Source organism: Corvus hawaiiensis, chromosome 2 (genome assembly GCF_020740725.1).
Source record: "Corvus hawaiiensis isolate bCorHaw1 chromosome 2, bCorHaw1.pri.cur, whole genome shotgun sequence".
Taxonomy (NCBI): Eukaryota; Metazoa; Chordata; class Aves; order Passeriformes; family Corvidae; genus Corvus; species Corvus hawaiiensis.
This window is the reverse complement of record NC_063214.1, coordinates 61,271,942-61,296,596: the sequence shown is the minus strand read 5'-3', so window position 1 is coordinate 61,296,596 and position 24,655 is coordinate 61,271,942. Positions and strand designations below refer to the sequence as shown.

General features: G+C 41.6%; 1 protein-coding gene across 1 annotated transcript; it reads left to right on the top strand.

Annotated features, from left to right (window-relative positions):
• Positions 1 to 407: 407 nt before the first annotated feature.
• TNFSF11 (TNF superfamily member 11) lies at positions 408 to 23,396 on the top strand. The gene is made up of 5 exons (XM_048295718.1): positions 408 to 676; positions 8,954 to 9,121; positions 15,626 to 15,671; positions 15,754 to 15,852; positions 21,058 to 23,396. The coding sequence occupies exons 1-5, from the start codon at positions 458 to 460 to the stop codon at positions 21,477 to 21,479; spliced, it is 954 nt and encodes a 317-aa protein (XP_048151675.1). The 5' UTR covers positions 408 to 457; the 3' UTR covers positions 21,480 to 23,396.
• Positions 23,397 to 24,655: the final 1,259 nt, after the last annotated feature.

The window sequence follows — 24,655 nt, the reverse complement described above, 5'->3', positions numbered from 1 at the left end:
CGAACCTGAGTGGGGCAGAGGTGAGGAGGGGGCAGGAGGCGGCGGAGGAAGGGCTGCTCGCGCGGTGCTCACCCACGGTGGCGCGGGGGCGCACGGTTCCGCTGCACGGCGCGGAGCAGCGCCGACCGCGATCCCCGGGCGACCTGCCCAGCGGTGGGGGCCGGGGCACCGGGGGCAGGGGCGGGCCCAGCCCAACCCAACCCGACCCGACCCGACCCGACCCGACCCCGGCCGGCGGGGGCCGGTCTGTGCTCGGCGAGGCGAGGCGAGGAGGGGGCGGCGGTGATGTGTGTGGCGGTAGCGGGCGGGAGGAGGAGGGCGGCAGGGGCGCGCCGCCCGGGGCTGATTGGCCGCCCAGTTTATAAGAGGTGCCCGGCCGGGGTGGTGAGGTTGTTTGCCGGCGCTGGGGAGCTCGGCGGAGCCGCGTGTGGAGCCGTCGGAGCGGAGCGGAGCTGCGATGCGTCGCGCCAGCCGAGACTACACCAAGTACTTGCGCGGCTCCGAGGAGCTGGGCAGCGGCGCCGCCCACGAGAGCGCCCCGGCGCCGCCGCCGCCCCCGCCGCCCGCGCACCCGCACCCGCCGCCCGCATCCCGCTCCCTCCTCGTCGCCCTCGTCCTCCTGGGCCTGGGGCAGGTGGTCTGCAGCGTCGCCCTCTTCCTCTACTTCCGAGCTCAGGTAAGCGGGGACTGGCGCGGGCGCTTCCCACCGTGGCAAGCGCGGCCGCCTCGCACCCTGCAGAAAAGGGGAAGGCCGTCGTGTAGGTGCGATCGGAGCGATTACTTTAAAAAAAACCAAAACAACAACAGCAAAAACCAAACAAGAAAAAGTTTTAGAACACATTTATCTGTCTCTGAAGTTGATCCAGCTCTGAGAGGGGTTGGGCCGATGGGCTCCCGGTGCTCTGCCCAGCTTGTGCTATCCCCTTATCACTGGAGCGGCTCAGGCCGAGGGGTTCCAGGTAGCGCTCCGGGCATCGGGGTGCATTTTGGGGTACAGGGCTTTGCAGCGAGGTTGGACGTGAGGAGTTCCTTGACTTGGGAAGGAGTTAGTCATGATCCTTCACCCGAAGTCTTGCAGGACTTTGGTTTCTAATGATCGGCTTTCAGTTTTCTGCTGGAGAGAAGTTTGACATTGGTATTAGAAAAAGGTTCTTCACCAGAGGGTGATAAACGGGCTCCCCAGGGAAGTGGTCACAGCACCAAGCCTGACAGAGTTCAGGGAGTGTTGGGACAATACTCTCAGGTACTTGGTGTGATTTTTGAAGATGGTGCTGTGTGGGTTCTGGAGTTGGACTCAATGATCCCTGAGGGTCCCTTGCAACTCAGCATAATCTGTGATTCTGTGACATGTCTGAGGTCTTTGGCTGCCATGAATGTTTCACTCGCAGGAGAAATGGCTTTAAGGGCAAAAAAGGTCATCACGCAACACCACTTGTGATGCTTTGTCTCTCGGGCTGCGCAGGGGCACTGCAGAGGAGTGGGGTCTGTGTGCTCGTGGGCATTGGCCAGAGGTGCCTACTGCAGCTCAGGAGCTTTTTCTGGGATTCTGGGGGTTTCTGGGAGAGAGCCGCCCCTCACTGCCAGGCCGCAGTGTGCCGGGATGCCTCAGGAGCGGCAGCGGTGCGTGCCGAGAGGAGCGCGGGGAGGGGTCGCTGTGGGGACAGATGAGGTGATGAGCGGTTGGGCTTTCGGAGAGAAGAGGAGCCTGCTTCTTGGAAATGGCTCGGCTGCCTGGATTCCCTCGCTGCTGCTGCATCTCTTGCGCTGCAAAGCTGAGCACTCTCGGAGGAAGTGGGGAGCTGCCAGCTAGTTGGTTCTCAGGGCTAGGTTAGATAGATTTCTGCTTGGCTTTGTTGTCGATGCTAATTAGTTCTGTTAATGTGGGTCTCACTGCTGTCATGGAAGTGGTACTTCTGTTGTTTCTACTTTTCATTTGAAGTCGGCAGAGACTGGAAACCTGTTTCTTTCGGTTTACTTTCTAGGTAGAGGCACTTGATCTTGAGGTAGCAGGCTGGATTTCTTAACAAAGTGCACTCTGGAAACAGGTGTTGCACAAGTGTATACCCACTTAATCAGATGAATGACTGTCAAATATACAGAAGCGCTGCTGATAATTTATTATTTCATATTTTCTTGTTGACAATGGCTTTGTGCTTTCCATTTTTCCAAAAATAAAATGTAACGGCAATACAGCACTTAGTTGATCCTATCTTGTGTATTTCAGAAGAGTGACATCTAATTTCTGGGACTCATTGTAAAGTAGCTTAAAGCTACTTGTTTGCTTGACAGTGAAATAGATGAATGCCTACTTCAACTTGTGACAGGGGAATGTTTTTCACTCCAGATGTTCATGAACCTGAAAAGACATTCTTGTCAAAACATAGCTCAGAGATGCACAGCTATACATTAGAGGGCTAGAGCGCCTTTGCAATCAAAGCAACTAATCAAAGTATACCCCCTTATTAAAGACTCTTTCTGATAGGTACATGTCAGTGCTTCACATGTGCCTAACAAAGGGTAAAAAGAACCATAATGGCGATTTTCCTTCTGCTTCCTTGATTTAAAAAATGGCGTGGTCGAGGTGTAACTCTGCATTTGACAGCTTAATTCTCTTGCTAGTTTCTTGTTCCTGTAGATCTGGAGTAGTGCTGTTGAATGGAGTCATTTTTAAATTTGAATTTCCAAAACATCTAGAGGAGGTGATATAGCTCAATGTAGGTGTGACTGAAGTCATTGCCTAAAAAATTTTTAATGGAGAAAATATAATCAATGGAAAATAGAATAATAAGTATACGCTTGAAGTAAGTACCTAATTCACTATAAGAAGATATGATAATTCATATTTGTTCACCATTTCTAATTGTGAAATAAGATTGATGGAAAACATAGTAGATCCTGCAGAAGTTAATTCTTATTTCTCACTCTTAGAGATTTATTTAATTTAAATGGGACATGATCAGACCTCTTTCTTTTGAAAAGATTTCTGTGAAGTTTGGTTATATTAAGCTACCTCAATTGGCCTTTTCACTGTAAATTCCAGCTATCTAAATTTGCACTTTAATAACAGAACTTAATTATTTTTAATGAATTTTGTTAAAATAATGCAGAGTTAGTAGAAGAAGCTGTGCATGAAAAGATTGGAATTGTTTGCTTGGTAAATTAAGCAGATGTGAACTAGAAAGATCTGACTGAATACTCTGATATTAAGAAATGATGTATCTTAGAAGCTCTTAAAAACCTTATCTAAGAGTCTGAGTAAACTCTGACTCAGTTTTACCATTCACATTTGGTCTGTATTCGCATAAAATCATTTGGGCTGGATCATGACACAGTATAAGCTGAGACAATAGTTGAGGTTTTGGTTTTTCCTTAATTTTGTTTATTTTGTGGCTTGAGCATTTGGAATTTCACAAGACACATAACTAAGACTGACACTAGGTTTTCACAGATAAACACATGTTTGTGGCCAAGAAATAATGCAGTGCAATACAAGTGAGACAATGAGCTGGTATGTCAAAAAAGAAAGAAAGAAAAGCAACAAGTTTGAATTTTACCAATATTCTCATAATAGTGTTCTGAAATGTAAAAACAGTAGCATGTTCTAACTTTGCTTTTTGGTCCATCCTGTGCAGTGTACTGAATCCAAGAAATTAAACAATAACAAAATGTACTGGTCTTAAGCATTTGTTGTGCTTGTACTTTGAGGAATATTTTCTCATTATCTATGAAAATGCCATGAAAATTTAGTTAGATACTCAGAGCAGCTGGAGGTCATCACTCAATAAAGACTCATGCACAGCACAAGGTGAGAGAGAGAAGTATTTTATTTAACTTTGACTGATAAATGCTGATTTATAGTCTCCAAAAGCTTAGCTTTTGAGCTTTTCTTTCTGGGCCTATTTCCTTAGTGCACTTAGATTTCAAAAGAGTAGGAATCTGGTCTAACGCTGAGTGAACTGGAGGCCAGTGAAGCAAATTGGAAGTGCTCAAATTGAAATGTGGTGGCTGGGTGTCTAATGCCCACAGTTTAAGCTAGACATCCAAGAGTATGCACTCTTACCATTAAAACACTTTTCCCATTGAAAAAGTCTGTACAAATGTTAGGTATTGTACTAGATTGAAGAGTTCACACTTGGATAAATGGTGATCTGGAAGTCAGATTTTTATTGTCATTTCATGCTTATGTGGAATTTTGACTTTCATTGTGGTGTGTTTTCAAACAATTACCTTCCAGACTTTAGATGAAGTTTGGTGAGCACTGTGGCTAGCAGGAAAAACAGCTTGCTGGGGGTCATCAGCATCTCTCAGAAGCCTGGAAGAACCCCTTCTTGGTGCTTAAGAAAGGTCATGGAGTGCAAAGTGATACTTGATAGTCTGGAAAGTGGTTTAAGTTTGAAAATAAGTACAAGTATAAATGTTAAACATTTATTGTAATGAGTAAGTATTTAATGCAATACTGTGTAACAGTGCATAATTGATGCAAAATTTAATGATAAAGGTGGCTGGAATGTATTGAGTCTTTTAAAACCAGACTGAGTCTTTTTACATGAGAAAATTGGTTCTTAATTCTGTAAGTTCATATAGTCTCACCTGTGATGCTGGAGTTCATTTTGGCTGCCCTGAATTGAGTGAAAAGAGTCCAGAAGTGCAACTAGAATGATGAGAGATGCTGAAAATCAGGGGGCAATGAACAGTCTGATCTGATTTCAAGGTCAGGCAAAATGGATATTAAAAAATAAGCTAGACACTCCTCTCTTTAGTTTAATTTCTCTAGGGTATTTAAGTTACTTCACACTTCATAAAGCTTTCTCCTTTATTTTTGTTTGCATCTTGATGTTTCTTCCAGATCTTAATTCTTTAGGACTTTTTGCTGAAGGTGCCCTGCCCTGCAAGTTAGCAAGCTCCTTCTGGTATTTCATCGTAATTTTCTTGTTCTTTAGAAGTTCTTACACAAAACATGTCCTTGGAAGTTTTTCTGTGTATCTCTGCTTCCCCACAGTTTTGATCTCAGTGCTTGGTAGTGCTTTTTACAGCCATGGCGCTTCAGTGCGTGTTCTTTGTGAAGACATAAGATGCAAGATTTCTGAGAATGCCTTTTCAGGCAACTGATTTTTTTCATAGTTAGATGTGGTGAAGACTATTGTTGAAGGTATTCTTTGAAAGAGGTGAGGGGAACAGGTAGGTTAGCTAGTCCCAAAATCAGAGTCTCCCCTTATCAAACAGTAAATCTCTGGAGACCTGCAGTTTTTGTCAGGGTGGGCTGCACAGCTCCAAGTTGCTCAAGCCATCAGCTGCAGTGTTTCCATTAAGCCTTCGATCTTTTACCTGTAGATGCAGAGATTCTGGTTTTCTCTTTTAAGCCCTGAGCAAATAAACTGTAATCTGAGCAAGTGATTCTGTGCAATCTGCTGTTACTGTTGTGGCACAGTATTGTGTGACACATTTGATTGATTGATTGCTGGTGGGCGATACACTGGCATGATTTGTCATTCTGGACACTCAGGCCTTTACAAATTTCATGATCTTTGTGCTGTAAAACCTTGCTTTCTCGCCTGTTATTTAGAAGATGTGTTTTAATAAATCCAAAACTGGGATAGTAGTCTCTGACTAGTGGAATTACTGATAAAAATGAGTGTTTATTGGCAGTTATTTGCTGTAGCTTTCTGTGTTCTATCCTGTGATTCGTGTAGAGTGGAGAAGACTCAGATATCCCGATCCTGTTGGAGACATCAATTCCATCAGGTCTCTAACGGTCCCAGCATAAGAAGTTACATTTGAAATAATGGGTCCTATTCTGGGTCCCTCGGTACCAGAATTGTATCAACAAACTGGAAGGTGTCCAGCAGAAAACCACTGTGACAGGTAGGAACCACAGTGTATGAAAGAATGGAGAACTGGATTCTTTGACAAAGAACAGACTAAGGTGAGGGAAGCTAATCACTGTTTTTTAGCTACCTAAAGACAGCCAGGCTCTTCAGAAGTGCGCAGCAAAAAGAAGAGGCACAGTCATAAATTGCAGCAAGGGGAACTGTAGCTGGATATAAAACCCAAGGTTTTTTACACACTAGAAGGGGTGAAGTTTTAGGACAGTTTGCCCAGAGAGGCTGAAAGTCTTCATTGATGGACATTCCCCAAAGCTTGTCTAGACAAGGCCTTAACCCACCTGACCTAAGTTACAAGTTGGCCCTGCTTTAAGCAGGGGGGCTGGACTACGGACCTCCAAAGGTACCTTCCAACCCAAGTCATTCTGCATTAACTACCTTTTAGCAGCTGGTGGTAAACATTTTGTGCCGCTTCTTAAAAATTTTTATTATCATTTTAGTTTGTAGTTAATTTTCTGAGTTCTGAATACAAGCGGAACATAGTGTGAGAGGTGCTTTTAGAGTGCAGTTTTACAGTTGGTTAAAGCTAGTGCTGCCTTCCTGTTATTTCATTCTCATGCCTATCCCTGTACTGGCTCCGATGCTGGCCTGATACCTGGAGTGACTTGGTTTTGGGGAGCGAATATTAAAGGAAATTAGGCCAGCAAAAATTCCTCCCTTGTTACTGATTTAGGAGACCGAAATCCAGGGATTAGACTCTGTGGCGAAGGGGGTGAGAGCAGAGAGGTGCTGCTTTAGATCTCCTTATGCATTTAATGAGGCTGCACTGCACTAGCTGACTTCAGAAGGCATTAGAGTAGGTTTTTAGCACTTAATTCATAGAGCTGCAGAGGCTGTACATAGATTTTCTTTGGGGCTCAGCTGTGTCAGGCCATCACAGGAAGATATTACTGCCTCCAAGCCATTCTGTAACTCATCGCTACCCCTCTGCTCAAAGGTGTGGCATCTTCTGATTTTCAGGTGAACCATTTATGACCTGTTTCACTCCAAATCTGCAGGGATGACTGAGACAGCTAAACCAGGCTACAGGGTCTGACAGTGGTCCGAATGAATTGGGCAAAGAGCTTTCCATCTGGAGACTTGAGCCAGAAGGATGTTGGTGGAGGAGGCAGCAGTTGCTGCTGCTGTCTGTGCAACAAGTGTCTCTCTGCGGTGTGTGACTGTTAGGTGGCTGCCTGGCTGGTGTAGACTTTTAATTCAGCTCTATAATCCTAACCTTATGCTTTTAAGTTAGCTAATTTCTTTTTGGTGAGGCTAGGGAGTTGAATTTATGCTCCTGTGAACAAATTATGTAACATGTTTGATTGGCTCTGGCTGTTTTGTATTGTGAAAAACTTCTTTTGACGTGCTGTTTTGTTCAGCTCTGTGTTAAAGGAAACTGAACACTAGGCACTGTCCATAATGTCTTGGTATTCCTGCATTGCAATTACAAATAACATTTTGTAATTCTCAGGTAAAATTGCTTCTTCCACCTAATCAGAAAGATAGAAGTAAATGTTCTTTAATAGGCCAGGTGATATAGTTAAGAGAACCTAGGCAAGAGTTTGGGTGCATAAACCCTTCTTCAAGCCTGAAGTAAAAGCAGACTAAATGCAAGTTGAGAACAATTTCTGAGAGTCCTAGGCCATCTCTGAAAGACAGTTGTTAATCTCTTCAGTGTAAAGTATTTGGAGTATGTGAAAAAAGGGTGAAATGGTTTTAACAGTGCAATAAAACTCTGTCAAGGTACAATCCTCATCCTTGGAATATCTTCCAGTTTATCTGAGTGATAGAACACAGGATTTAAAAATAAACTTGGTTCAGTCAAAAAGACCGGTTGCTAAAACACATCTTGCAGATACTCTGAGCTTAACCGTTCTTTGCCCAATGAAGCAGAGGTGTTTTGTGGTGCAGTTTAATCGTCTTTTGGTCTTTGACTTTTGCTGTCTTGGTGACTCTTAAACACAGCAATATCTCTTGCCACAGCCATGGGAATACCAGCTGGCAACTAAGTCCCACAAAGCTGCTCACTCCCTGGTGGGATTAGGGAGAGAATTGGAAGAGTAAAAGTGAGAACTCATGGGTTGAGACAAAAGAAAGTTTAAAAGGGAAAGAAAAATCTGCACACACAAGCAAAGCAGAAAATGGAATTAATTCACCACTTCCCATGGGCAGGCAGGTGTTCAGCCATCCCCACAAAAGCAGGGCTCCATCACACATAAGGTGACTTGGGAAGACAAATGCCATAATTCCAAATGTTGCCGCTTTCCTTCTTCCCCCACCTTTATATACTGAGCACGATGCCATATGGTCCCGCATATCCCTTTGGCCAGTTCTGATCAACTGTCCAGGCTATGTCCCATCCCAGCTCCTTGTGCACCCCCAGCCCTCTCTCTGCTAGGGTGGGGTGAGAGGCAGAAAAGGTCCTGCCTCAGTGTCAGCACTGCCCAGCTGTAACAAACACATCCCTGTGTTATCAACACTGTTTTAGTCACAAACCCAAAACATAGTCCCATACCAGCCACTGTAAAGAAAATAAGCTATCCACAGTGAGCACATCCACAAAACAGTTTCAGTGATAGCTGACTGACAGCTTCAGTGATATAATTTCAGTGATAAATTAGTTTCAGAGGTAACTTCTGTTTCTCCTCTTGAAAATGATGTGCTATACACACACATGCATACTTTCCCCAAGTTTCTGTACTTGGCATTTGTGTGTCATCTTACAAACAATAGCTTTTTGAGGTAGGATAACTGTGTGTTTCCTGCTAAAATAACTGTGATATTGCTGTGAGTGGCTGAAAAATGGAATTCAAGATTATTGACTTTACCATAAGAATGGGATTTATCTTTAACTTTAGAAAGTCACATATCTAGTCTAAGCTAATGAAATAGGCAGCGTCAGAAGATAATTCATTATCCTATCTCACATATTTGTGGATGAAGTAAACCCTGATGTTGGGAACTTTTTCTCTCCACATTGTTTACAATGTTAAGTTGGATAATAAACTTAGCCAGGGACCAAACTTTTAGATGGTTAAAAAGTATCTCTAACACTTAGAACTGTGGTTGTGCTTATGTCTTGGTTTCAGATGGACCCTACTAGAATTTCAAAAGAACATGCACACTGTGTCAGAACGCTTTTTGGACACCAAGAAAGTACAGATTTGCATGATGCATCCTTTGAAAGTCAAGAAGCAAAGTTAATGCCAGAATCCTGTAGAAGTGTGAAACAGGCTCTCCAAAGGGCTGTGCAGAGGGTAAGTGGCACAGATGCTGTGTTCCTTTATTTCATGGTCCTGTTGAACTTAAAAAAACTTTTCCAAAATCTGTATTCAGAGATAAGTTCTATAAATTATTTTCTGGTGTTTGAATAACACTTGAAGTTTCATCCAGGATTGTATTGTATTTTCTCATGAACCTGGTAGTGGCTAACCAATTCAAGCACATTTTATTTATTTATTTATTTTTTAAGAAGGGAAGACTTGAAGTTGTACTAAGAAAACTGATTGAAGTTAGGTGATTAGCCATTCTGACATTTGGGTGGACCTGTGAATGGTAGTCACTTAATATTTGTATAGGTTTTTCAGCACTTCGGATGCTCATAACAAGTGTCAGTTCCACAGGCTTTTCAAAGGAATCTTCCAGACAAGATTCTCTTAAGTCAAGATCATCAGCAAGCAAAATATTGCCTGAAAGAAGAGATAGCATTTGCTCTCATTTGCTCTTTTTTCCTGCTCTGTCTGGAGCCCAAAATGAGGGAGAGTACCTGCTTTGGTTTTGCTCACTTTGCCAGTCTGTGTTCTGTGCAGACCATTCTCACACTGGCAGAAGACCTACTTTGCCACAGCCTGATAACTGGGTGGTCTTCACCCAGGAATTGAGAATGACAGCTTGTTCCCAAACCCAAATGACAAAAGTAGTCAGCCCTAATGAAGAAGCCAAGACAAGCTGGAAATAATGCCACAATTCCCTTTTACTGCAGTTACTGCCTTTGAACTCTTTTTGTGTTCATGAATAGTATTTAGTGCTAATTATGGGCTGTGTAACAGATGGATGTCTGCTATGGCATTTGGTTTTTCTGGCTTGTCAGGCCCATTACAACGTTACTGCCTCACATCTGCATAGGACTGGCAGTTTTTCATTAAGGGTACTACATTAGATTTGAGGTGAACTCACATATGCTTTAATGTGAACTGCACTTGGGTTAAATTTACAGCATTTGAATTGTGCTAATGTGATGTTTGCTTTTAACAGAGAACTCTTGAGTGACAGATCTTTTTGTGAACAAAACTCAGAGAAACATGGAGTCCATGTCTTGTCCCTTTTGCTAGCCACTTCCTTCAAGAGCTTAAGGGGGAAACAAAGGATTAGTTTCTAATGTAGGATTAGTTCTTTCCTGCTGCATTTTACAGAGCCTCTCACGCTGCACCTACATGCATGCTGCGTGCTAGGCTGCTCATTCATGTGATTCCCATGACAGAGCAAGGAGCTTGTTACAGTAAGTCAATGGGAAGCCCTGTGTTCTGGTCATTTGCTGCTGGTTACTCAACAAAGGCACTGGCTTTAGCTGAGGCTTCATATCCTGCCAGTCTGGATGGAGGTTAAATGCTGCAATGTCAGTGGCCAAGATAAGTAGTAAGTAGGGATAACTTTTTTGGCTGATGGCCATTAGTTTGAGAACAATAAAATTTCCCTTGCCAAAGTAATTGGACTCTGAATTTCGTTTGAATGCAATGGAGTTTATTAAGCAGCTGCACCCATGGTCTGGATGCTTTGTCATCTTAAATCAGTGACAGAGAAAAAAATAGGAAGGTGATGACCTGAGGCTTTTTGCATCTTTTCAGTACATCAGAGAAGTGAAAGTAAGAGTGTCAAGGCAGAATTATACTTTATCATCATCTGTAAGCTCTGCCTTTCATTTGCCCTGCAGGAATGAAGAGCAGAGATGCAGCTGTAGCTTACTTGCAGTTGTGTTACTCCTTTGTGTGTGGGGATACAGCTAATGTGACTTGAGGGAGGTTTCCTGTTGCCTGTGCTTTCTTCACTTTCCTTAAGGAGAATCTAAAGAATCTAACTTGTGTGTTTTAAGAGCCAGCATCCTTATTTGAACTGTCAGCTTGCTAAGTGACTAAAATGGAACACTTCAAAATACCATTTGTGTTTTGTGATTTTTTTCAATATATTGTCTTTTGCATTTCGAGCTGTTCAGGAAATGAAAATAGACAAATTTCTTTTGCTCAGGTTTATGGTCTGGTTACAGCTTCTAGCTTCCTGCACCCGTTCTCATCAGTTTTCTTTGCACACCTGTAGTCAGAGTGCTTAAATGTAAAGCAGGGATTGATGTTGAAAATGAAAGTGCTCTTATGAAAACCAGTGTAGTAGGGCTGCAAGGTCCAGTCTAGAAATACTTGTCTCTTGAAAAAATAATAAACTTTTTCCTTTTAATCAAAATCTAATGATTGATTCCTTAACATATTCCAGTATAAAAATTCTTCTTAAGGAGCAGCTTAGTAAGTAGAGAGCATATTTTCTATATTGCATATAAACTTTCAAGCAGACAAATAATATACTTTCCTAGCCAGTCTGTTTGCTTAATTTTTTTTCATGTAACCCTAAAAAGCTTTTGGCAGTCCAGATGCTCTAACCACAGTCCTTATGAAGCCTGTTATGAGCCTGAAGTAGAAAGGACTACAAACATATCTTGGGTCAATCCATAAGTGACTTTTCTTGGCAATGCTCCCAGCTGCTAGCTGCTTGTGGAGTTCAGGCGTAAGTTCTTCTCCCACATGGCAACAGAGTGCTTTGCTAGACCTCCAGGGCAGCATTTCTAAAGAGATCTATATACTTTGCAGACATTTAAAGAGCACATAGTTATGGACCAAGTAAAGGTTTCACGAGTGATTGCTGTAAGTTGTTAAAATTTCAACTACAGTTTTGTAGGTTTCCATCCTACAATCTTACATGCCTTTTTTTTTTTTTTCTGCGAGCAATAGACTACTCATTTGGAGAGAGGTTGTATTGCTGGTCTCTAAACTATAGTCTCATGTATATCTGATGAATATTGGTTCATGTACTTCTATTTCACTTCCTTCCTGATTAGCATTCTTCAAATTGCTGAATTTCCGGCAAGAGAATCAGATACTTCTTCCTGGTATCAGCTGTACTTAAAGCACTTGGTAATAAAAGAATCAAGTGCATAAAGAAGCTTTAAGACCATATCCGAAGCAATAAGTGACTGTCCGGGAATTCTCTTCTAACTGTTGGTCTCAAAAGGCTACTCAGGGCTGCTCAAAGTAGATACTGAGATACTTAGGTAAAAGCTAAAGGAGACTAAAAACCTTTCACAAATGTCATGTGTTCTGGTGTAGCCTTGTCTCTGCATCCTCAGCATTGGACATAACTTCGAGCAAAAGTTATTTTTGCAGCCTGACGTGGGTGAGGTAGAGAGCAGTTCCCAACTTTCCAGGCACTTCAAGCATGGTTTTTAGCTTTAAAATGAGAGAATTTTGGAGCTTTTTAGTGGCCTCATAATTTTTTTTTAGATGAAGGGAAGGCATGTTTTTCATTTTTTGTGACTAACTCTGTTTCTGTTGTTTAAACATTGAGTGTATGAAGGAGGTTGGAATTCGGGAAACAGGCCAACAGAGTTGACTTGGTGGGCAGTGAGCAAATGACAAAGGTGTACAAGTGCAGTTTGTCATAAGATTAAGAGTGGTGTGATTTTTGTGTACAATTCTGCTAAAAATAACTGAACAGCTTGGTATCACACATGGTTCTGTGGATGGCAGTCTTAGGAGAAGTCACTGGTAATGTTTTGTCAGCAGTTTTCATGCCTTTATAGCAGTGTCTTACTCATGGGTTCTGCTGAGCTGTTTCTGCCTACTTAATGACCCTCTACATTGTAAGTATGAGACACCTAAGAACATTCAGGAGCTAAAAAACGCAGTTGATACTTTGGAGATTTGAGAAATCACAGCTCTTGATTCATTGCAGTAAGAATACCAGGGGATTTTTTAATCCCATTAAGAGGCTACCTTCAGACATCCACTGAAAAATGTCCTTCAGGGTCAGAAGCAAATACATGGTTAAATGGTTTTCTAAGGTAGGTTGTGTATCAGCACCTTGGAACTGTATGAACAGCAAGTTAAAAAAAAAAAAAAATCAAGAAGTGTCTAACTGCTTATTCTTCAGGAGGAAACCTACAACTCCGTATCTGTTTTCTAGGGACTCGTTAATGTCTTTCATCTTCCTTTTGGGAGCTGGAGCAAAGTAACAGAAAGAGTATCAAAATTTCGTGAGGTTGGTCAGAATCAAGTGAAGAACTTGACAGTAGTCCAGAGCTTAGAGAACTGATGGAGGATTTGTTTTCTGGCCACAGTCTAGCCACTTCTGATCCAGTGACAAGCTCACAGAAGAGTCAATGGATGATTGATCCAATCCCACAGCTTTGGTGTTATCAGTGCCATGATCTAACCAGCTGAGCTAATAATGAACTCCAGACAAGGAGAGCTGTGGACCCAAGTCTTCCTGGGTAGCTGTCCTGCTTACTGAGTGCTGCAGATTAACAGCACCACCACCAGTTAGAAGGAGAGCAGCTCAGACTGCTATTCATGAGGACCAGAGCCATTCTGTGTGGAAGATGAGCAGAGTCAGGCTGCTGGGTCTCAGAAGATGAGGTATTCAGCTGCTTACACTAGAACATCTTTGGAAGTGTGCAGAAGCGGAACTCAATGCTCCTAATAAAAATGTAAGTTGAAAGTAGAATAGCAGTTGACCAGTTCAGGGATTTCAAGGGCTGAGCAGTTCACAACCATGGGTTTATTGTTTTTTTTTTTTTTTAGTACCAAATCTAGATAGTAGGAGATTAAAATGTGCATGGTTCTTTCTGGATCTGCTCAATAGGCTTTCCAGGCAAAGACATTATCACATCCTCCTGAAGGAAAGGATGTTAAAATGAACTCCACATCTGAGAAGTTTCCACTAAGAAAGCAAGAAAACAGAGATTTCTCCCCTCCAAGGAAAAAAGGGTTGGGATAGGTGTGCTGCAATAATCTGAGAGTGTGGTCCATCTCCCAGGCTCTTCTTACCTTATGTCCAGTTCTCTTCAGAGGCTTTTGCCATTTTTCACAATACCTTGTATTTGCAATTTCTTGTCATCTTCCTATTTCTTACTCAAGTGTGGCTGGTGGCTGGTGACATGCAGCTCCTAGAATTGAACTTCATTTTCACACTCCCTAGAACTGACATTGAAGTAGAAAGATCAGAGGAGCAAAGTGAATGTAAATGCGGGAAGTGGATGTGAGTTTTGCTGGTTTTGAAGTTGTGATTCTTCTGCTTTTCTTCTCGTCTCTATGGCAAAAAGCATCTTCATCTTATCTAGGAAATCAGCATATCTCAGCTGAAGTATTATGCTTTGATAGTCATACTACGACTTCCATACTGCTGTGGCTTTTCATTTTGGTTTAACATTTAAACACTTACTGAAAGGGGAAAGTGAGAGTAGTAAACGCACCAGCCAAGGCACTACATATTTCACTGCAGTTTCAGAACTACATAAAAGCAGAACTTCAGGTGTTTTCAGAGCAGGATTTCAAATTCTGAAACACCCCACTGATTGAGAGCACAGTGGGACTTTGCTGATCTGGCCAAATCTGAGACTTATTTCCTATACGTGGATTGAATCAGGCAAACAGCAGTGTGCGTGGCATAAAGATGAAACAAAGGACCACTCTTAGGTTTCAAAGAGGACATGACATGCTATCTTCAGCAAATATTTCCTTTTACTAAACATCTTCTTGATGGCTCCATGGTATGAGGTGTTCTGAATAAAAAACATATTATTCCTGTTTTTTTAGAAAACAGATGGAGAGTCATAGGGAAAAAGGAGACAGAGCTGAGGACTGAGCTTAATACTAAGACTCAGTCCAGGCTTGTAACAAGAACAGGCTGCTTAGGTTTGTGAAATCTGTTTGTATCTTTTTCTCAAGAGGAATACAGGTGTGAATGATTAAAAGCAAAGCTTTTTGTGGTGCCTGATGCCTGTGTTTTGTGCTGTTCTTGAGTTTGGGTAGCATGGGTTTTATTCATGTTAAAATTTATCTGCAGCTTTGAAGAATTACATACTTCCCAAGTCTGGCACCCAGTCCGCTTGGTCCAGTACGGATGGGGAAGATGCTTTAATGCTTCACTTCCTGCATACCTTGTTAGAAGTAAGCCTTGACCATAAAGCCTTGTAGCCTTCCCTGTTCAGGGCCAAGTGTGAGGTGTTTACCTCATCACAAATGAAATTCAGAGTTTAGCTATCCTTAGTTGTTATAGTGATTACATGCTAGTTCCTGTATAGAATTCTCTTTCTTTGCTTTTAGACTCCAAGTAATTAAATCAGTTCATAAATTCTATTGTTTGATGTGATGCCTTTTTATCAGTCATTGTTCCACTATATTTAGAGAAATACTCAAAGTACAGTAAGTAGGAAAGGTTGTAAATGTCCTGTCACCACTACTTCAATAAATAATGCAGTGATCATACATATCATCATTTCTATCCACCTTTATTAGAATTACCAAATTACTAGAAGTAATTTGATTGTGTGTGCCTGTTACATATGTCGTCATATTTACATGATGCATATCCCAGACATCTGAATGTGCTGCAGGTGGAACAGTGTCCCCAGATACATGCACAGAGTATTCTAAGTGTGCAAACTAAACATAGTTACAAAACCAAGACAACATCAAAGCAATGTCTCCTTCTCATTTTAGGAAGTCCAGCGTGCCATGGGAAGAACACCGCCAAGACCAGAAAAAGGTAGGTATTGGTTTAGGAATAAGAAATAGTTTTGTTCCACTAAACTTGGCTTTTTGGGATAATCCAATTCTTTTATCTCTAGCTGCAATGGAGGCATTAGGACTTGAACTGTACAAGAGGAACAAACCTGAGAAGCAGCCATTTGCCCATCTCATTATTGATGATAAGAATATTCCATCTGGTAAGTTCAATTTTTAAGTGAATACTTCCAATAGGAATATAAATGTATTGAGGAGTGAAGTATATGAAAATAGTTCAGCAAAACAGCAACAGACAGGGATTTCAGAAATGGCTTTTGATAGTGAGAATAAATTGGATGCATTAAATGATTTCAGAGGTGGCAGGGGTAGTGCTAAAAGGAGGATGGCTCCCCTTTGTATCAGTCTCACGCTGAATGGCCTCCATTTCAAATTACCACTTTTCATGATCAACCTCTTGAGGGGCATGGCCTGCCCCTTTGTGCTGTCTTCAGGGGAGGAAGGAAGATCTGCATTGAATGCTCTCCTCTGAAGTTCCTCATTTTCCTTTGGCCAGTAGGGCCCATCAGGAGTTCTTCACTCCCGCTGGACTCCAGCCATGAGGATGCATATGTAGATACAAGCATGTACCAGCCCAAACATTGGCCAAGCTACTGAGTAGGGAGAAAACATTGTTCTTGTGGCTTTTATCTGCCCCTGTGGTAAGAGGATGGCATTCTTCTATCTTGCCAGAGCTCTTATTCCCTACACACTGATACTCAGCTGGCTTTGGGAATATCCTTGCTAGTACAATATCAGGGAACAAGACATGAGTCTGCCTCGGAACACTTGCCAGAGGAAAAGATGCATTCCTAAAATTTTAATACAATGTTAGAACAGTTTTATTTTTTGCCCTGGGGCACTGTCAGTTGAGATTTTTCGCTGTATTCTCAATGCAACAGTTGGTGTGGTTGAAGTAAACCAGAGTTTTTTCTGAAGCTGTTAGGTGGAGGACCTTGAGAAGGTGCATTCATCACCACTGTCTTCTTTCTCTGAAGATTTATACATTCTGCAGTGCTGAACTCATTGTTAACTGAGCTATGCACATTGCTTTTCTGTTTTACATAACCAAACCAAAGGGGAATTTTGTTTTGAGACTTTAAATCTGAGATTTTAGCAGCCTGCATAGTAATACCTTGCTCTTGCTCTATTTAAAGACAAAGCAGTTCTGTACAGCTTCTTGCCTGGAGGGATAGGATTCTTTCAAGTGCATTGGCATTGCCACAATCCAGAACTTTATAGCAGAGAGCTTATAAGCAGCTTGTCAGATGGCAGTCAGAACTTCCACAAGCTTTCTTGTTAGCTCAAATGCCTCCTGACAAGCTTCTATTTTAGTCTGATTTTGGCTTTGACCTACTTCTACAATAGGTCAATAGTAGAGGATTCAGTATCAGTAAACTTGTCTTAGCATTTTATCTTTGAAAGGTTTCAATTAATTTGCTAATCCTAGAGACAGGTCACTTATCTGCAGAAGTGGAGTGTGTGTCAGTATCACAGTCTGTGAAATCCACTTTCTTCTGTGTGGAATTTATTTGCTGCTTACCTGGACGTTGCTGTAAACTGTAATTTTACAACCGTAATTTACAGCAGCTGATAATTTTTACTGTTGTGCATTGCTGCATTAACCTTCAAGGGTGTGACACAGCACATCTATGGGTAATGGCCAGGGAGACATTGTTCTTTTCTGCTGCAGATCAACTTCTTACCAATGTGATGAGCTGGGCATATACTCCCTTCTGATCTGGCTTTTGCCTCTTTTTGAAGAGCATTGTCAGGATGTTAATCATGAGCACAGCTTCTGCAGCCCTTGTGGGCATTGCAGCAGTGAGGGGCTGCTTCCTTAGGGATAGCTGGAACCCTGAACCTGCTGGTTGTGAGGCACTTTAATACCATGCTCACTGACATGAGGCAGTACCCACTTGGCTGGGTAGCACAGAGGTTAGTGACAAGCATAAAGAAAGAAAAATTTGCCTGAGGGGTCACCAAGAGCTTTTCCTCTCCCATCTTGTTGTCTCTGACTGCAAATGGCAATTTCTGTTTTCTTCCCCTGATTCTTTACCCTACATGTCTGAAATCCATCTAAATTGTTTTCTGCAATCCCTGAGTGGAAAGATCTGTTCTTAGTATTTTAAGGTTCTCTACTGTCATCACTCTGACCCAGAATAAACAGTGCCAGAAAAAAAAAAAGTCTTCATCACTGTCAAACAAGATTTTAAGTAGTTTTCAACTGAACACCCTTCATGAAGGGGCACTGAGCAGTGTCTATGAGAGAACATTTTGCTTTGACCCGGTTCACAGTAATGTCAAGCCTCAAGTGGACTTTTGCAGCTGGGGGGATAGTGCAAGGGAGGGGGGGAAAATAACCCTTCCCAGATCTTGTGTCCCCACCCACCATTTGGCACAGAAGCTGTAGTGGTTTGGCTTGCTGGGTGTATTTTTTAAGTTTGCTGCCTTAGGTTAGAGCTGGATGCTTGCTGGTTGGTTTTTACCAGAGCTCACTCTAAATGCTACCTAGGTTTTAAATGAAAACCGTGAATTTTGGTTTATAAATTGATTACAGAAATTAGTCACAGTTTAAAGGGGAAAATCACAAACAGAAATAAATATAAATGTTAAATATATCATTTGGGGTGTGAATTGATACCTTTAGCTGTCTAAGGAAATGCTGTCGTATTCTGAGCTATTTACAGCTACAGGTTCGACTTAGCTGCCCTTTGCCTCCAAAAGGCTTTTCAGAGCAAACAGTACTTTGGTCCTTTTTTCAGGCTTTGTTTATACCTAAAATCTACTAGGATGCAAACAAATTATCAAAACAGGGCTCCTTTCTCCTCCGTTTCCCTCACATCATCTTCCTTCTTGCTAATTAATTTTATTTAACTCATTTGTATTCGTCTTAGTTCAAGCTCACAAATAAACAAGGCATTGTTTTTATTTATCTTCAGTTTTGAGAAAGAGTGGGTATTAACTTGAATTTTTAAATAATGCTTTCTTGACTCGTCTGGAAGGCTGTTTTACTCATTATCCCCCAGCCACTTCCTTCTCTGTCAACAGGATTTACCTTGTGCTGGTTTTTTCATGGTTCCAATGTAAATTATTTCAAGTAAGATACTGCATTGCAGCCTTTCTGACTGTCCCATGGCTTGGGTTATGTGTCAGAGTTTCTGATATGTGGACAGCAGATCTGACACTTTTATGCTCCAGTTTTCTCCACTTCCTGTGTTTCAGGGTACTGATTGTTTTGATGTCTCCAAATCTGAGTGCATTACCACCAGAAGTGCAGAGAACCTGCTCGCTCCTTCTATTACAGGTTGTGTGGCATAACTTTTACCAGAGCATCTTTGCGCTGTGCTGCCAGCTGTGGCACGGCTCTTCTGGAGCTCTGAATTGTGGCAAAATGCCTGTCTGCCTCAGCTCACAGAATCATAGCATTATAATCCTGCTTGGAAGGCACTTCCAGAAGTTATCTGTACAAATCCTTTGCTCAAAACAGAGAGGGTTGTCTCCCATTATCTCTTGGCCTGTTCCCCTGAACATCCAAATAGTGTGAACAAAATTCACCCAGAGCCCCTCTCTGTTACAAGCAACTGTGGCACGTATTTGCTCTCTTTTCCCTTCTTCAGCAGAAAATCTTGCCACTAAGGATTTCATCAAAATTGCAACTTGAGTGGGAACTAAAAAGTTTACTTGTCAGGTAAATAAAATCTGCCTAGCAACTGCCCAGTGTGCCACCAGGCAGTCCCAGCATGCCCTTTCTGTTCCATCATCGGTGTGCATTCCTGTCCTATATCTAATGTGCCTCTCCTCTGATCCAGGCAGTGATTTCTTGCCTGTCCTCCCCATCTTGAACGTAGCCCAGCCTCCGTGAGGCAGTATTTCTCCCAGACTTAGTGTTGTGCACGCAAAGTTCTTCAACTTCCTTGGCTGTTCCCAGTCCTTCAGAAGTACGCTCTGGTACCCTTAACTCAGCATTATCTTGCAGGTGAATAATTGCAGGTTAAGAGACTTAAGATCTTGGTGTTTCTTCCAGTTAATTGACGGGTTTCAGATGTATTTTTTGAGTAGCTGCACAGAAGATGGCTTCTCCATGTGATTTTGCTTCCATAATTTCTGCCTGGCTGCACAAGAGCCATAGGGGAGCAGCTACTTGTGATCTACCTTTGACAATTGGTGCTTTACTTAAATCGTTGTGGAAGAACACCAGAAGGATTTTGTTCTGGGCTACTGTTAAAGTATTCCTCTCACACAGAAAAGCTGCCTGCCCTTGGCAGTTAGGGAAGGCTCATCTCCCTCAAATTCCCCTGTTCCTACTTCCCCTCCCTTTTGCACAGGCAAATGCAAGAGGCCTCTTTTGAACTACTCAAATATACCTGGGGCTATTCCCCAGCACACCTGTGAGTACTGGTGGTCCTGGGGCAGGCCTCAGTACATGCTTGGAGGAGAGGGCACTGTGCCCTGCTGTGTGCCATGCGAAGTTTGCTAAGGATGGCCTGTTTTGGTTCAATGCAGGGAGAAAAAGGTACTGAATATTTCAAGCAGGCATTTAGATTCACTGGGAGGCTGAGGTGTAAAGTCCTCTGGTACCTACGTGAACCCGCTGCTGTGGGAGGGAGCAAGTGGAGTCAGTCTTGTGTGCTGAAAATTACTAGTGGTTAGGAGGACAAGTTGGCCACCTCCCATCTGTTGTGTTATGCCCTGGGTATTGCACTGAATAATAAGATGTTAGTGGCTTGTGACTGTCAGGAAGTTTGTTATGTCATAAATACTTGAAGTGCTACATAAAGTCTAGGCAACTTAGTGTGTAGTACTGAAGATGCACTATCGTACTGACTTTTCTCCATTTTTTTGGTGTTGTCAAATGAAAATATGTTTACCTTTCTACCACTACAGTCATAAGAACATAAAATATGGAAAGTTTCATAAGCTTTCTCTTTTGGGAATTGTCAGTTCAGCTTTTTTCCAGAATTTCAGTTATTCCTTGCTAACACTTACGGATTAAAGACCAATAACGAGTTTTTCAAGTTCCTCTCAACTGTTTGTAACTTGAATAAAGTTTTAGGTGGAATGCAATGCCTATGCAGAGCTTGTTGCATGATTCCTTAGAATAATCAAACTATAGGCAGAGCAACTGTTTTGTACCACAGTCCAGCAGTTGTTCTGCTGGGAGGGCACAGTTATAAATAGTAAGCAAAAAGCGGATGATGAAAAAAGGAAATTTCTTAGGAATTTTTTATCATAGTTGTTTAATATTCACTTTAGCCTATAGAACTCTAGTTGCTGTTGATTCTAAAAACATAGAGGTTGCTTTCTAAATGTTGGGGTTTGTCAAATGTTTATAAATAATCCTTTTTTTTTTTTTTTTTAATCTCCAGGAACTCGCAAAGTGAACCTCACATCCTGGCATCATGACAAAGGCCAGGCAAACTTATCAAATATGACATTCAGTGACGGAAAACTAATTGTTAATCAAGATGGCTTTTACTACCTTTATGCCAATATTTGTTTTAGACATCATGAAACTTCAGGAAACTTGACTAAAAGAGGGCTTCAGCTGATGGTGTATGTGATTAAGACAAACCTTAAAATAAGGCGCTTTGATGTGTTGATGAAGGGAGGAAGCACCAAATACTGGTCAGGGAATTCAGAATTTCATTTTTATTCTGTAAATGTAGGAGGGTTTTTTAAATTAAAATCTGGTGAAATGATAAGTATCCAGGTATCAAATCCATTGCTACTGGATTCTTCGCAAGAAGCAACTTATTTTGGAGCATTTAAAGTTAGGGATTTAGATTGACTCTTTCTTTAGTGTGCTGAAAACTGTTTGAGTTTTTAATTGTCCAGAAACAACTTGAAGAACTGAAAATCTTCTGCAACCCAATTACATCTGTATAAGCCATGTATGTCTAAAGACACGTTTTTGTCCCAGGCAGACTCTCCAGCAGGAGTCCTGCAAATATATGGAAGGGCAAAATTACACAGTTCTCCTGATTTAGTCTTAAAGCAGTTTTACTTCATTTGTTTCCACTGGCCTCACTAAAGTCATTGTGCCTTTTGCATTGGTGTAGTTGAAATCAGAACAACTAATATAACTGAGCTTCTGTTTCCGAGTTCTGCCCTGATCACCCTTACTAGTTCTGGTGCAAATGTAGGGCAGGACAGAACTTGGCTCCCAACTTGCATTTAGGGCTCCATTTTGCTTGGGGTTGAGTGTTCTGACCCTGAGACAGCAGAGATTATGAAAGCGTGACTAATCCCATTGCATTTGATGTGGCTTTTCATATGCTGAGTTGGGGCTGATTCTGCTTTGCTGGCTTAGGGTTGGAGAGCTCAGACCATGGCAGAAATGGGTTGGAGAACACCTAGACAGTTCAACTTAACTTTTACCTGATTAAAAGGCCCATTCCAAGAAGGAGGGAGATCATCTTGCAATTCTAAAAAGATAATTACAGTTAAGTTGCACAGTTAATTGCAAATACAGATTGCCAAACTATGGCGTGCCTTTAAAGTATTACATTGTGCCAGAACCTGCAAAGACATTTTTTAAACAAAAAGTATGTATTTTTATATTCTGTAATATCTAAAGTTATATTTCAGGTGTAATGTTTTGTGTAAAAAAAAATGTAAATTATATTGTCCTATAGTATTTGATACAAAATATTTAAAATCTCTTGCTGTTTGTATATTTAATGTTTTAAACTGTTTTTATGTACAGACATGTTAAACTGGTGCACTTTTTAATCCCAATGGGAAAAAATGCAGCTATAAGAGGTTGTTTGCAATTAGCAAATGTAATATATATCTTTGTTCTTCTTAACTTAATAGATTTCTTTTAAACTTGTCAGTATTAAGGGAGGTGAAATCACACCAATGGCATGAGTAATTACACCAGAATGCTGGTCACTGGGTACCTTTCAAACCTGGAGGGTAATTAAGCTGGCATTATGTAAAAATGAAATTAAAAAAATTAATGCATAATAAGCCCCAGAAATGTATTAGGGGTATTTATAGTTACTGAACAGGCATATTTTCCTACAACAAAATCTGCAAGTATTACATTCTGCAATTGAACAGTAACTTTTTTAGCTTAGTTTCCTGAAAAAGTTAAGCTTATGTCATTGCACTGCCTGTTCTTGTCTCCCACTGTAGCTTTCAAAACTCTGCACCCTCCTGCCAGCTTTGGCAGATGAATGGCAGAGTTAAGAGATATTCTTGCAGGTTTTATGAGGACAGACAGCTGAGAACAACTCAGCCATTTATACATTATTTGTCAGTGGCTGGCCACTGTTCATTTTAGCCAAGAGATTAACTGGGGAGACTCCTGTAATGAGAGTTGTTGCTTGTATAGTGCTTGGCCAAAGAGGTGGGTGGATGGAATCCGAGGGTGGGTATAGGGGCCATAGGGGAGGACTGCAGATACTGAGGTGATATTTAGAGCACATCTGGACAGGGGACAGCAACTTGTTGGGGTAGGGAGTGAGGGAGGGTTTTGAAGTGTTTGTGTGCTCTATGGATCATGTGGGGAAAGCCCACTATTTATCGCAGTAGGAATCCAATCTTCTGTAGGAATTGGGGCTTCATACAAATCCTCAGGCTTTTAAAAAGTTTTTTTCTGGTTAAGCAAACTGAGTTGAATTCAAGCAATTATTTTATACTGTATAATAAACATTTCTTTTTAATGTTAATATTGTTTTCTTACAAAATATATTTCTAAGAAAAAAAACCTTTGTGATTTCTTTATTTTTGTGTTTACCCATATTTCTTGTGCAGCTTTGATAATTCTATTCAGATTTCAGAATGTGCAGGCTGGGTGTGGTGTAACTCAAGAAAAATGAGGCATAAATCAACTATTTAGAGACAATTACTACAACTTTTATGGAGTTTTGATTTGGCTTCAGATCTACATACACCACTTTCAAGTCAGGGTACGTCTTTAGGGGCTGGAAATTCAGCTGAAAATGAGGACTTCCCATTTATGTTTCACATCAAACAGTTGTCAGTTCTAAACAAGAAATGATTGAGGAATCTGGTGCTCTTGTTTTTTAATTTCAGGAGCTACAGGTCATGATCATTTTTTCCACTATAGACATGTCCTGTGGCAGACTGGGAGAAAAATGTCTATTCCATGTCTGCTCTGGGGGTTTAAGTCACCCTCTGGGGAGCTAGAAATGGGAGTTCAAGTGATTTGAAAGTAAAGTTAGGCTTGTTAGCTGACTTTAGCAAATACTCTGCCCACGGATGCTGTGATATGAAGGAGGGGAGCCGTGAGTACTAAAGGTTACCTGAATGACAGTGGCTGTCGGCTGTCAGTGTGTTCTGGAGAGTGTCACAGGAGCTGTAACATCTGTTGAACCCCTGAGCACACACTTGTTGGTTGCCTGTGCATCCTAAGCCACCAGAGTTAGAAGAGGGCTCCTGAGGCCCAGCTTTAGCATGCATGTTCTCAATAGGAGGGCTGTAAGCATCTAAATTTTACAATGCAATATGAGGTTTTAAATTTCCCTTGTGTGACAACTTTGAAGCCTAAATGGTTTGAGGGTTGTGGTGGGTTTTGTTTTTTTTCTTCCTTAGCATCTTCTGGCTGCAAGTTGTCCAGTCATGTGATGAACCAAGTGGGAGGGTTGTGATAATGTCCTCGTGGAGCTTTATAGGTTACTGTGGGAGTAACAATTAGAAGCCAAGCCCTTCGTCTGCTCTCTACAAAATAGAAATCAAATAAGAGATCTCATTATTCTTCCTGTCATGCCCTGGTACCTTCTTAGCCTTTATCCATTCAAAAGGAAGCAGGAAGCTCCATGCAGAGCTCTAGGTACAGTATGACTTTGCTTTTTATATCAGAGCAGCCACAGACTGAAATGCTTCAGTGGTGTCATTTGAGGCAACCTGGGCATGTATTCCAAGATGATGAAACCTTCCTGCTCTACCACTGACCTTCCTAAAACCAAGTCTTCTCCCAGAAGTGTCCATTCTTTT